The 15000-nt window shown below is 45.2% G+C and overlaps 1 protein-coding gene across 1 annotated transcript in view; it reads right to left on the reverse strand.

Annotated features, from left to right (window-relative positions):
• Positions 1 to 15000, reverse strand: part of LOC143018751 (uncharacterized) — a 593788-nt gene that overhangs the window by 3496 nt on the left and 575292 nt on the right. Inside the window, exons 18-20 of the mRNA XM_076174349.1 lie at positions 11487 to 11554; positions 982 to 1395; positions 1 to 357 (exon numbers count right to left, since the gene is read on the reverse strand). The exon at positions 1 to 357 is cut by the window's left edge and continues 3496 nt beyond it. Of these exons, the coding sequence (XP_076030464.1) occupies positions 1 to 357; positions 982 to 1395; positions 11487 to 11554 (839 nt within the window). The remainder of the gene's footprint in view (positions 358 to 981; positions 1396 to 11486; positions 11555 to 15000) is intronic.

Below are 15000 nucleotides of genomic sequence, written 5' to 3' on the forward strand. Positions count from 1 at the left end.
CTTCCCGAAACAGGGATCGCGGATGGGACTCCTAGTGGGGATGAAGAAGGAGGCTTCTGTGTCACTACATGTGGTCGGGTCGTCGTCGAAGACCCGATCAATCTGGTCTTCGTTGCTGAAATCGGTGGTTGTAGAACTGAGAGCGAAGAGGCGCTGTTTGGCTGGAGGCATGGTAGCGACGGGTGGGGATGGGTGGTTCGGTTGCCCTATCCGGAAAACTGATGCCGAAGGACCCTCGTCAGAAGACCTACGGAGGGTCGACATCGGCGTGACGGTCGTCAGTGACATATCCGAGGGCGTCCTATCTCCACGCATTGTCTCAGTCTCTCGGACGTCGGTGGGACTCAGGGGACGCACCTGGAATATAAGTGTTAAAACTGCAGGGACAACAAATATGAGAATGATGTGTGTTTGTTTGTTTGTTTGTTTGTTTGTGTGTGTGTGTGTGTGTGTGTGTGTGTGTGTGTGTGTGTGTGTGTATTCACCTCGGATCTGCTGCAGCCTCTGTTCGAGACAGCCAGACACCACCCTACGGCAGTGAGCTCAGAGCTCATTATTTGCCGATCTCTGGGTAGGTCTGAGACCATTCACACACCACACACCGGGACAGCAAGGTCACAACTCCTTGACTAACATCCCGTACCTACTCACTGCTAGGTGAACAGGGGCTACACGTGATAGGAGACAAACCCAACTTATCTCCGCCCGGCCGGGGAATCGAACCCCGGTTCTCCGGCTTGTGAGGCCAGTGCCTTACCAATCCGCCACCGAGCCGTGTGTGTGTGTGTGTGTGTGTGTGTGTGTGTGTGTGTGTGTGTGTGTGTGTGTGTGTGTGTGTGTGTGTGTGCATGTATGCATTTGTGCGTGTTGCCAACTACATGGAGTCTACTACTAAGGAAAGGCTTCTCCCTATATTCTTCATAACTTGTGTAGTTTTACCCAAAACTAAAATCGAACAGCTGAATGCCTTGATTAACTTACCGCTATGTTTCCAAAAATAACTTCTTCTTCAGGGACCAACTGCCGCATCAACCTTTGCTGTAGAAAGCGAAATTCACAACGGCAATCATGTCCGTTCGCCCCCACATCGGGTTTCAAGCCACTTCTCTCACGATCTTTTCCAGCTCCAATTTCAACACTTCCTCCAATACCTCCTGCAGGCGACAGCCCTCTAACGGCACTGGCGCCATTGTTAGGCATACAAAACCGGCAACCCCTGTCGTCGCAGGAGGACCAGGAGTTATGCCGAGCTGATGGAGCCAGCTCTCCCTCCTGCTCACTAGGAGCAGCATATCCCCTCGTCTGGATGGTTTGTGGAGAGGAGGCGGAAGAGGCGGCGAGGGCCGTCGGCCTGTGGATAGCTGTGTTCTGTGAAGTACTTGAACTGCAGTCCGGCTGAGGGGCATAAGAAAACATACGAATTCAGGGGGCAATAGGTGGCGGAGGTCATTATATATATATATATATATATATATATATATATATATATATATATATATATATATATATATATATATATATATATACATATGTCATTCCGACTGTCGTTTGGGATCGAATTAGAGACCGTCGTATTGCCAGCCAATGCCTTTACCGATAATACTACTAAGAGTTCAAAAGAGCTCGCAACCTGACATTTAAGTTATAGTCAAGGTAGATTGCTCAATGCCGTTATACTTTTATTTCTACACAGAACCCGATCCCACCCGTAGTGAACAGTAGAGTTGGAACGATTCCGAGCGACAACCGGAAAGATTATTTGTAAGATCTAATTGATACGAATGATTTAACACACACACACACACACACACACACACACACACACACACACACACACACACACACACACACACACACACACACACACACACACACACACACACACACACACACACGCACGCACGCACGCACCGCACGCGCGCACACACACACACACACACACACACACACACACACACACACACACACACACACACACACACACACACACACACACACACACACACACACACACACACACACACGTCCCTCGCTACAATAAGCGTCCGCTAATCACCAACCTTCAGGCTTCACACTCACACACTCACTTGAATAAGCCGTTACCCGAGCCAATCCATCTCTCTTGGATCTCGCTCTGACGGTGTATGCCTTCATTCAACTCCCCAGTCGTGCCTTGGCATAGCCCATGCGGTCTTAAAACTTGCTGGTGCGGCTGGTGGGGGAAGGGAATCCATCCGGTCTCTCGCCTCTTGTGCGAAACCGGCTTAGGGCCTCGCAGTATAAAACCTCATCCCACTCGTTACCTTGCGCGACTCAGGACCCACAGCATTACTAACCCCCGTATCACCGTTGAGCTTTGTTCGTGTCGTGGCTCTTCCTACCAAGGAAACCGCTCAAGTGCTTCTGAAACTGGATGGCCTGCAGTTGCCGAAATCACGTACGCCTTGGAAATGATCTGCTCGCCTCCCTCCACTGAGAGCGACCTGTCGGGAAATCGTTCACTCTCCGTGGACGATGACGGGTTTAAGCTGGTGCAGAAGAGGAAAAAGAAAGGAAGAAAGAAGCCTGATGATGGGACACAGCCACGGTGCTCCAATATAAGCGGAGCGACTGTTGACATCACAGAGAGGCCAACACAAACTGAGGTGAAGAACTTTAAGGTAGATAAGGTGCAGCCCAACCATGGCTCAGCTTTCGACCTTGTCATGGCACTGGAGAAGGATCACTCTAACTGGGGTCTCAAACTCAAACCACTTGCTTCGGGGGATCTGTTAGTCATTCCGCCGAATTGTGAAATTGCTGCCTGCCTGGAAAGTCTCACCACCATTGGAGGGAAGACTTTTTCAATGGAGCCTATAGAGCCGAGGGGTAAACTAACTAAGATGGTCTTGTTAGGTTACCCTTTGGATTACTCTGTCGCAAGGATACGGAATAATCCTAAGGTTGAAGAGGCCAAGCAATTTCTATGGAGGAAAGAAAATTCTAGGCAGGTTCTCGTGACAATTAGGGGAGACGTACCGACGCATCTCGACCTGGATATCCTTGGTACTTACGCCTTACGAACGTACGTTCCAGATCCACTCAGCTGCTACAGATGCCAGAAGTATGGCCACTACCAGTGGGAGTGTCATGCGCCAACGCCAAGATGCGCCATCTGTAGTGAGCAGCATGAAACAGAAACTTGTCTTAAATTGCACAAGAATAAAGTGGAGACGAGAGCCAAGTGCCCTAATTGTGCGAAGGATCACCATGCATGGAGTGTCTCGTGTGCAGTTAGGAGAAAGGAGTCCCAGAAGCAAAGAGCCGTATGGGAGCAGCGCGAGGACTTCATTCCCGCTCCTAAACCCGTACACTCAGCTTGGCGACGCAGGAGGGATAGCCGTAGCAGGAGTAGACCTCGGCCTCCTCCACTTGAATTATCTAAGGAAGACTTCCCGACTTTGACACCGACATCCACACAGAAGAGGACCACCGCCAAGACAAAACAAATACCGAAAAACAAGAAACTGGAGTTTAACAAAGAGGAGCTGGCCGGATTTGTCACGGTTGTTGCAGTAGGCCTGGCCAGACGTCTGGGACAACAGGAAGCTGGCATCAGGGAGGCTACAGAGTTTCTTAACGAGATGGTTGAAAACATGATTAACATCAGAAAAGGCTCTGCAAGTGCCGATTCAAACAGCGAGACCACCGAAGTTCCTGAAGCTTCATTGAACGCTCCTGCGACACCGATCAACACCTCTGAAGCACCACACAACACTAGTGCCTTGGAAGCTGAAACTCCACTTCCCGCAACTGTAACCGAGGCCCCACTCAACACCACCGTAGCTGAGGGTTCACTAAAAATTACTGAAGCAGCACATGGAACTCCTGAAGAGAAAGCTGTCCCCAAAGGGCCTAGTGCTCCGGATAATGTTCCAGCCACTGTTCCAACTACCGCACCAGCTGCAGTTCCATCTACTGCACCAGCCACTCCTTCAACTGCTGCCCCACTAAGTAGCCCTCATAAGGCTATGACTTATAGACGCGTCACCAGATCATAGCAGGCGAAGGGAGGAAACTTTACCAAATGCGAAAGTGGGCCTCAGTTCAGCTTTGGTTTTAAGTCCATCTGCAACACTTTCAGCCCTACCATCAACACAGCACCTGCATCCCCTTCAGAAGGGGAGAGCGATGATGACCAATCCAGCCAGTCCAGCCTGACCTTTACCGTTTCCGACCAGGAGGATATTAATATAGATCATGAGTGATATACCACCAGTTATCTCCAACTCAAGACCTCTACGGATTCTTCAGTGGAACATGAATGGCTACCTTCCCCATGCTGCGAATCTACTAGCGACGATTAACAGCATGAACGTGCATGTTGTACTACTGCAGGAAACATTGGTGCGTGACATGGAGCTCAGGGTTGCGGGCTATCATGCATTTGTACTTCCCTGGGAAGACAACTGCAGGGGCCTCATAACTCTGGCTCACGCGTCCATACCCTGTGAGAGAATCGCAGACCCGATTTCCTGTGGGGGAAGGAATGGAAGTTGTTGCAGTGAAGCTCGAGCTGCCTGAGGGGTCCTTAAGTGTTTACAACGTCTATAGGTCTGCTGCATACAGAAGTCTTGACATTGCTAAATTATTTATCGTGGCTGAAAATGAAAATCATATCGTGGCGGGCGATTTCAACGCTCATCATGGCATACTTCACTCAGCAAGAGCTACGAACCAGACGGGCAGGCACATCCATGAGGTACTCTCTGACTGTCCTGAAGTTCTGCTGCTCAACAATGAAGATCCCACTCACATCCAGGGTGGCAGGTTAGACCTTACCTTTGCCAGTGCCACCCTAGCGCCACGGTTGTCATGGAGAGTAGATGACACTGTCACCAGTGACCACTTTGGAGTGATTACAATCCTGGATTCGATCCAGCTCCCGTTTGGACCTCGTCCTCCTCCACGACGCAAAGCCCAGTGGAATCGTTTCCGGGCTTGCATGGCGGAATGGGAGACGACGTATGACAGTGCACCAGTACCACTAGAAGATCTTGAGAGGGACCTTGTAGAAGCCATCACCTCTGCAGCCTCTGAAGCTATTCCAAGGGGTCAAAGTAGAAGGACTCGGAAGAACTATTGGTACTACTGTGAGGACATCAGGGTAGCTAACCACAGGGTCAATATGTTCCGGAAGAACTTTCGGCGAAATAGAACACCGGCAAACCTTGCCAATCTGAGGGCAGCGGTTACCGCGGCCAAGGAGACAGCCACCAAGGTCAGGGAGCAAAAGTGGCTGGAATGGTGTGCCAGCTTTGGGGCGTATACCACTCTCGGGGAACTCTGGATGAAACTTAGGACTGCGACCAGAAGAGCTCCGCCTCGGAAGACTCATCCTGATCCCCAGACTGAAGCAGACAGACTAGCTCAAGACTTTTCAAGGCGGACTTCCTCGACCACTCTTACGGCAGAGGTTCAGCGAGTTCAAGAGGAGCAACGCCCATCTCGACAACACCGAGTACAGGGTGCTATCCATATTCCGGCTGACACCGACACTCTGTTTACTTCCACTGAACTGACATCGGCATTCAAGAAGTCCTCAGACACCGCTCCTGGCTGCGATGGAATAGCTTATTCCATGATAGCACACTTGGGGGAACAGGGGGAGCGCGCCCTCCTCAGGGTATTCAATGAAAGTTGGTGCCTGGGGAGGCTTCCGTCCTCGTGGAAGACTGCAGAGGTGGTCCCTATACCCAAACCAAGTGAGCTTAACAAGCACCGTCCTATCTCCCTTACCAGCTGCATAGGTAAAACGATGGAGACCATGGTGCTTCGAAGACTCCAGTGGAAATTAGGACCTACCAAAGAGAACATCCATGCCTACACGAAAGGACTGTGCACGGCACACAGTGTTGCCACGCTTCTCAATCATGTAGGTCAGGGGACAGCAACTGTGGTCTTCATTGACTTGGAAAAGGCCTTCGAACTTGCAAGTTCTCTAGCGATTACGCACACCTTGGCTGAGAGAGGAATACAAGGACGACTACTGAAGTGGGTTTTATGCTATCTACAAGATAGATCTTGCAGGGTACATTTCCAGGGGGCGGTCTCACCTTACTACCCCTTGGAGAACGGCACACCACAGGGAGGGGTACTTAGTCCAGCTCTCTTCAACGTCCTCATAAAAAAATTCCTCGGCACGGAACTTCCTCCAGGCTGTAGGTTACTGTCGTGCGCGGATGATCTGGCACTGGTGGTAATGGGAAGAGGTGATCATCAGAGAAAGGCACAGGTGTGCCTGGACAGAGTTTCGGAGCAGTGTGCTATCCTAGGCCTCAAGGTGTCTCCTGCCAAGTCAAAGGCCATGCGCATTGGCGAGAGGATTCCAGGATACAGGCTCGTGCTGCAGCAGGCCGAACTAGAATGGGTTCACTCCTACATGTACCTGGGGATCTGGATTGACGACAAACTTACGTTCAAGAAGCAGGCCAAATATTGCATTGATAGAGCAATGGCCCATGTTAATGTTATGAAGGCGCTGGCCAGCAGAGAGAATGGTGCCACCTTTAGTGTTCTTAGAATATTTTACATGTTTGCGATCAGGACGGTTATAGATTATGCATGTTTGGTGAACATCAGTCTGTCAACCACCATGATGAAGAAGCTTGAATGCCTCCAGAATGAGGCCATGCGCATCATGCTGGGAGCGCCACAAACATGCATCTGGAGACCCGACTCCAACCCCTAAACGTGCGCATGACGCAACTGGTAGCAACCTTTGTCGCCAAGGTAGTTCAGTTCCCCCAGGACACGGAGCTGTGAAGAAAGTTCGTCACGACGATGAGACAGGATCCACTGCTCTTTCCCCAACGAAGATGGCTCCCACAGGTGGCTGCCTGCGTCAGAAGAGTTAAGCTTTCTGAAGTGCTCCTATTCAAACGGCGGGATGAATACCGGAGAGGATACGTGCCATCTCCATAATTGGGAACCCCAGCTGGCACAGATATCAATCATGAAGCTCGGGTGCCGAACACTAGTTCATCAACTGCGGACTGAGACGGAAAGGACCATGGCGGAAGTGACATCTCGTCAGAGCGTGACATATTTCACTGACGGATCTGTGGAGACCGACCATGACAGGGCAGGAGCTGCCTTCGTGACAGAAGGAGACAAGAGAGGGATGCGAGTCATAGGTACCCGATGCTCCATGCTAGCGGATGCAGTTGCACTTGGCATGGCCTTGAGCCATGCGTTGGACGAACACAACCAAGACGTCGTCGTGCACACAGATTCTATCGCTCTCATCCAGGCCGTCACTCGACGCGAGCCCTGGGACAATGTATATCTGATCACGAGCATACTGCTTCTCCTTCAACGATTCAGAGCGCAGGGCAGGAGGGTAATTATCAACTGGGTCCCTGGACACATTGGGATCGCCGGGAATGAAGAAGCTGACAGAGAGGCTAGAAGAGCAGCGCAAGGCCAACTCGAGAACGGAATCGGGGTGTTGCCAAGCAGGGAGGAGATAAAGGCACGCATTCGCACCAACGTCAGCCGGCAAGTTATACGGGAACACAGGGTACGAGCTCGACGCAGTGATTCAGCGAAGTGGTATGCGGTCGCAACGCAGTACACACCGTTGGCAATAGGATGGCGCCTAACGAGAGGGGATGAGGTTCTGCTATTCCGACTCAGGTTAGGGTACCCATGCGCCTGGGAGATAGTGCGTACGGTACCTGAGGAGGAAAAGCACTGTCCTTACTGTGAGGCCCCAGAGACGAATCTGAGGCACTACCTGCTAGAGTGTCCAGTGACACTCTTTCTGAGAGCGGGTCCTCAGACGACTCCACAAGGACATGTTCAGAGGTTCCTCAGAAACCTCACAATGAATAAACTTGACAACCTACAACGTCATCCACCACCAAGATAAACCAGCATGACTGGCCTATAGGAGGACGGGCTTCCACACTATAGCCCGTGCAAGAAAATAACCTGCTTAATAATAATGAAAACACACACACACACACACACACACACACACACACACACACACACACACACACACACACACACACACACACACACACACACACACACACACACACACACACACACACACACACACACACACACACATATATATATATATATATATATATGTATATGTGTATATATATGTGTATATATGTATATATACATACATATATATATATATATATAATATATATATATATATATATATCAGTAAAGGAGGGGAGCAGGTTCTCAGTAATACACGTGGAGCTAAAAACGACAACATTGTTGTAGTTATTTAGTTTTTTTCTTGTATTCTCGATTTTCCTGATTAGAGAATTGGCATTAACCGGGTGAATTGAAACTAAATCACTATATTCTTCCATTTTTTTCTTATTTGAGCTCAAGTTTCGTCTTGATGAAGACATTTTCATAAGTAAACTGCAATAACAAAAATTACATAGTTACAGTAATGGTGACAAAAATACAAAAATTACATAAATACCGTAGAGATGATAATTGTGTGCAAGTAAAATATGAGGGATACAATATAAATGCAAATAAATACGGTGACAAGAAGACTTACATTTAAAGGAAAGAGAGAAAGTGAGAAGTCGGGGTTGACAGATATATATATGTAAGCCGGTCAGGTCAGACAAAAGGGATCTCGGAGGTCACGGGGTAAGGGGGTTGGAGGTAGCGGAGGGTTAGGCGGGTGTGGTCACAGTAGGGGAGAGAGGAGGTGGAGGTGGAAGGGTGAGGAGGGGGAGACGAAGGGAGAGAGGGAGTAGAGGGAGGGAGGAGTGGGGGATTTTTGTTTCTATATAATGGGATAGTAGAGATCAAGTTGTTCTGGATGTTAATGACTGGAGCTTTGTCTCTAATGTGAAAAGCTTCGAGTAATTGTAGTCTCCTAGGGTCATCACTCGATCCAATAATTTTGGTGGAATTGATCAATTCATCCCTTCTGAGTACAGCGTTGTGGAAATTCTTATGATGTTCTTTGCTCCCTCTTGTAGATGTAAAGATAGGCGACGGCTGACTTTACATCTAGTAAAACCTCAAAATGTTTTCACTGAAATTCCTGTATTAAGAACAATCAATATAATTCTTTACTATGTTTATCATAATAACGACATCCCACCTCCCCATATCTCTTAGTCTATCTTAAAAGAATTTCTTGTCATTTGCACCACAGAAGTTCCATTCAGGTGCCCAGAAGGAAATCTATACGTTCAGCAAGATGGCGTATCGATGGGATCACCGTTAGGTGTCCTCTTCGCTGAAGCCTTCATGTCTGCTGTAGAAAGATCAGTCTTCCAGGACGGAGAGTTAAAACCATCTATCTACTGTAGATACGTAGATGACATCTTCGTCAGCACCCCTTCTGTTGTTTTGTTAGAGAATATACGGTCCCGATTTCAGGAAATTTCAGGCCTAACTTTTACCATTGAAATGAATAATAACGGTCTACTCCCCTTCCTGGATGTGCTGGTCGATTCTACATCTGACAACTTCATTACTAGTGTATATGGAAAACCCACCAACATGGATAAATGCATGAATGGCAAGAGCAAGTGCACTGACAACTACAAGAAAGGTGCCATTAGAGCATATGTAAAAAGAGCCATATCAGTGTGTTCCTCGTGGCAAGCATTACACAGTGAACTTCAACACCTTAGACAAATGCTCACAAACAATGGGTATTCTAACACCGACTTTGATACTATTACCAACAATATGCTAGAATCCCATCTCACAATCAAAGAACCACAGAATCATAACTACATCAACATATACTACAGAAACACCTTTAATAGTAATTAAAAAAAAAATGAAAAAGTCATTAAATATATCATTCATAAGAATTGCCTTCCTACAAATAAGAATAACAAAATCAGAGTTCACATCTACTACAAAAATCCCAAAACTTCCTCTCTGATCATGACAAACAACTCGTCTAGGTGATCAGACTTCACATCTAGAACTAATGTGGTATACCAATATAGTTGTTCTTCAGAGGATTGTAAGCCTCTTCTCCATACCTACATTGGTTTTACTAGATGTAAAGTCAGCCGTCGCCTATCTTTACTTCTACAAGAGGGAGCAATCAAAGAACATCATAAGAGCTTCCACAACGCTGTACTCAGAAGGAATGAATTGGTCAATTCCACCAAAATTATTGGATCGAGTGATGACCCTAGGAGACTACAATTACTCGAAGCCTTTCACTTTAGAGACAAAGCTCCAGTCATTAACATCCAGAACAACTTGATCTCTACTATCCCATTATATAGAAACAAAAATCCTCCACTCCTCACTCCCTCTACCCCCTCTCTCCCTTCGTCTCCCCCTCCTCACCCTTCCACCTCCACCTCCTCTCTCCCCCACTGTGTCCACACCCGCCTAACCCTCCGTTACCTCCAACCCCCTTACCCCGTGACCTCTGAGATCCCTTTTGTCTGACCTGATCTTAGGCACTTTCGACTTGTCACTTTCTTTATCTCTTCCCACCATATTTATTTACATTTATATTGTATCCCTCATATTTTACTTGCACACAATTATCATCTCTACGGTATTTATGTATTTTTTGTATTTTTGTCACCATTACTGTAACTATGTAATTTTTGTTATTTCAGTTTACTTATGAAAATGTCTTCATCAAGACGAAACGTTGAGCTCAAATAAGAAAAAATGGAAGAATATAGTGATTTAGTTTCAATTAACCCGGTTAATGGCAAATCTCTAATCAGGAAAATCGAGAATACAAGGAAAAAACTACATCACAGAAAACCAATCGGAAAATAAAGCACTATGATCCGAAAGTTTTTGTCTATTCAGACATTTTCAAAGAATACAGAATGACAATAGGTAGGAATGTATATACAGAAAAGTAGTAGACAAGACAGAAACATGTGAGATTACAAAAGACAATTTTTCACCGGAGCGTATCAGGGCGGGAACACTCCGTGAGCTGCTACATAATCAAAAATTTTCTTAACAATGAAATTATCAAGTTTATATAAGCCTAAACTTACGTTCGTAATGTTATCAAAAGAATGTTTAATCAAACTGGTTTTAATAATTTTTCTATCCAGCTTAGAACTGCAAGACACAATTTCTTTGGAGTTATTCCTATCAATGGGATGGTTGTGGCCTCTTACGTGTACAAAAATTCCCCTGGACAATTGACCCGATCTCACATTATACCTGTGTTGATTAATTCTAGAACCTAACTCTTTTCCTGTTAGACAAGGAATGCTATAAACACAGCCTACCCAATCACCTGGGGATTTTTTTAATAAGGAAGAACTAAAATATTTTTGTTACAAAAGTTATTCCTTTCCTGAGTGATGTCAAGGTAGGACCTCTCAGCCATTTTATGAGCCTTATCAATCAAATGTTTTGGATGCAATGTCACAGATTCTTTCTTCGATTCATCATCCAAGAAATTATGATGTTTCTTATGCTACATAGTGACTACTTACTGTTCTCAGAAGGCGCGATCGAGAGGACGCATGAGAGGACGCCGCCGGCGAACTCAATGAACACGATACTGCGGGTATAAACATATCTGATGATATTAATAATTAAAATGGTAATAGTAGAGTTGGCCATATGTATATTCTGTTAGAAACACATGACAATATCATAATCAATAGAAATATTTGTACCTTTGGTAGAATAAGCACGTGTGAGATAATATACAATTTGCACATGTGTTGAAAATGGTTTATGTCTATTTAGAGTGTGATAACAGGACGAAAACATTAGTTCATTGGAGGTAATCAGGTGATTAAAGGATTGGCAAGCGACGTCCTATAATGAAGCATGGCCAACGAAATGATAATCGGGTTTCTGCTTGGCAATAAAGGAAACCTCTACTCTGTACAAGGCATGCAGGTTCAAAATAGCTTCCATCATACAATAAATTTTATGTGTACAAAAATGTTTGCTCTAAGGTTGCATAGTATGTGTATTTTCTTCTTCTTTTTGTAAATATAGTTGTATTGACATCCCGATGTGTCCAGAGATCTAAGGACAATGGCGAGAGACTCAAAACCTGAGCACGTTGTAGGTACAGACCTGTGAAGATGGCAGTAATTACGTATATATTGAATACGAACAGAGAATAGTCAAAAACTTGAATAAGTGGTGGCGTGCTAGTAGTCTTCAATCATTAGATCAAGCCAGGTAAGCTGTCTTCTTAAAGCAATTCAAAGGTTTACAAAGGATTACAAAGGCGGAGCATGCCGACAGGAGACCTTTTGGTCCATATCTAGGTCGGATACGAAAAAAGATCATAATAATGATAAATAAATAAATGAATGAATAAAAACTATAATAATGTAAATAACAAATAAAATACACAAATAATTGCATAGGTATAGTTAAGTAATAAACAAACAGGTAAATAGTAAATAATAATAAATTGACATATAACTAATAATAAATGAGAATCAAGCAAATAACGATAAACAAACGGACAAATGATAATAAAACAAATAAACAAATAATATAAAATAAATGATAGTCATTACAGCATCTTGCTTAGGTGTTTATCTAAATGATTCTTAAAGCTTCGAACTGAACTACATTGCACTGCCTCTGCTGGAAAGTTTATTCCATTCATTAACTATCAATAGACGGAGTAATTGGGAAATATGGAGTTCCAGGTAAAAATCGTAGTGGAGAATTGATGGTGGACATGTGTCTTGAAAGAGAGTTGATGATAGCAAATACAGTTTTTAGGAAGAGAGTCAAGCATAAGTACACATGGGAGAGGGTGCTGGATGGAAGGGTGGCAGATAGAGCGTTAATGGAATATATAGTGGTGACCAGGAGTATGTTAGGAAGAGTTAAGGATGTACATGTTCTAAGGGGAGAGAGTGGGAGAATATCAGATAATTTTCTGGCGGAAGGTAAATTGAGAGTGGAGAATAGGTGGAAAAAGAGGAAAAGGGCAGAAGGTAGGGAGATACTTAGAGTGAGCTGTTTAAATGAGAAAGAAAAGGAAAATGAGTATAAGAAGAAGCTGGGAGAGGAGTGGGAGGGAGTGAAGGATAGAGAAGAACTAGGAATGGAGGAGGAATGGGGATGGTTCAAGGAGGGAGTCTTAGGGTGTGCAAAGATGGTGTGTGGAACAAGGAGGGCGGGAGGAAATAGAAGGAAGGGTAGTGAGTGCTAGGATGAGGAAGCAAAGAAATGTGTAGAAGAAAAGAATCAGGTATTCATAGATTGGCTACAAATTAGGACGAGGAAATTGTATGAGAGGTACAAAGTAGTGAGAAGGGAAGTTAAGCATAAGATAAAGGAAGCAAAGAGAAGAGCATATGTGAAATGGGGAAAGAGTATGACAGAATTTTTTGAAAGTAATAAAAAGATGTTTTGGAAAGAAATTAAAAGAGGAAGAGGAGGCGAATCAGGTAGAGAAGAAAAAGTAAAAGGTGCAGATGGAGAGATGATAATGGAAGAGAAGGCAGTGAGAGGAAGGTTAGCAAAGTATTTTAGAGAGTTGCTAAATGTGAAGGAGGATAGGGAGGGAAAGGTAGTTGCAGTGGGAAGCGCTAAGAAAATGACAATGAGTGAGGAAAATGGAGGAGAAATAGGGAAAGATGAAGTGAAAGCAGCTGTTAAGATGATGAGAACATGTAAGGCACCTGGGTTGGATGGATGCCATGCAGAATGTCTGAAGAAAGGAGGTACAGTTATGTTAGACTGGCTGGTGAGGTTATTTAATGTTTGTTTAAGAGAGGGTAGAGTGCCAGAGGACTGGAGGAGTGCCTGTATAGTTACACTTTACAAGGGAAAGGGGGGCAAGTGTGAGTGTAGTAGTTTCAGAGGGAAGGGTTATGGGAGGGTCTTGATTGAGAGGATTAGGAGAGAAACAGGGAGTAATTGGTGAGGAACAGTGTAGGTTTAGGACAAGTAGGGGTTGTGTAGATCAGATTTTTGTGGTAAGACAGATATGTGAGAAAGCTATAGGAAAAGGTAAGGATTTTTTATGGATTTGGAAAAGGCTTACGACAGGGTAGACAGGAAGGCACTGCGGGAGGTACTGCAGATATATGGGATAAGAGGAAAGCTGTTTAGAGCAGTCAAGAGATTTTACGAGAGTAGTAGAGCCTGTGTTAGGATTAGAAATGAAGAGAGTGAATGGTTTGAGGTAAAGGTGGGACTTCGTCAGGGATGTGTCATGTTGCCCTGGCTGTCCAATCTATACATGGATGGGGTGGTGCGAGAGGTTAATGCAAGGGTAGTGGGTCAGGGGTTGGAGATGGTTAAAGAAAATGAAGAAAAGTGGAAAATAATTCAGTTGTTTTTTGCTGACGACACTGCGCTTGTAGCAGGATCAGAGGATGAATTGAGGAAGTTAGTGATAGAGTTTGAGAAGGTGTGTGAAAGAAGGAAGCTGAAGATAAATGTGGGCAAATGTAAAGTGATGAGATGTACAAGGGGAGAGAGTGACAGCAGGCTGGAAGTGAGCATTAAGGGTGAGAGACTGGAGGAAGTGGATAGTTTTAGATACTTGGGTGCGAATGTGGTAGGAAAGGGAGGAGTGGGGGTGAAGGTAGAATGTAGATTGAGAGAAGCGAGTAAATGCCTTGGTGGATTAAAAAGTGTAATGAGAAATAGACATCTGGGAATGGATGCTAAGAGGAGGTTATATGAAGGAGTGATTGTGCCAACAGCACTGTACGGGGCAGAAACATGGAACATAAGAGAGGCAGAGAGGAGGAGTTTGAATGTGTTTGAGATGAAATATCTGAGAAGTATGATAGAGTGAGAAATGAGGAGGTGAGGAGGTGAACAGGGGTGGAAAGGGAACTGGAAGATAGGGTTGATGAAAGACTATTAGGATGGTTTGGACACATGGAAAGAATGAGTGAAGAAAGATTAGTAAAAGAGGTGTATAAGTCAGAGGTGGAAGGAGTGAATATGAGGGGTTGTCCTAGGATGAGGTGGATGGATGGGGTGAAAGGGGCTTTACGAAAGAGAGGA

Source organism: Oratosquilla oratoria, chromosome 1 (assembly GCF_046742065.1).
Source record: "Oratosquilla oratoria isolate Oo_2021 chromosome 1, ASM4674206v1, whole genome shotgun sequence".
Taxonomy (NCBI): Eukaryota; Metazoa; Arthropoda; class Malacostraca; order Stomatopoda; family Squillidae; genus Oratosquilla; species Oratosquilla oratoria.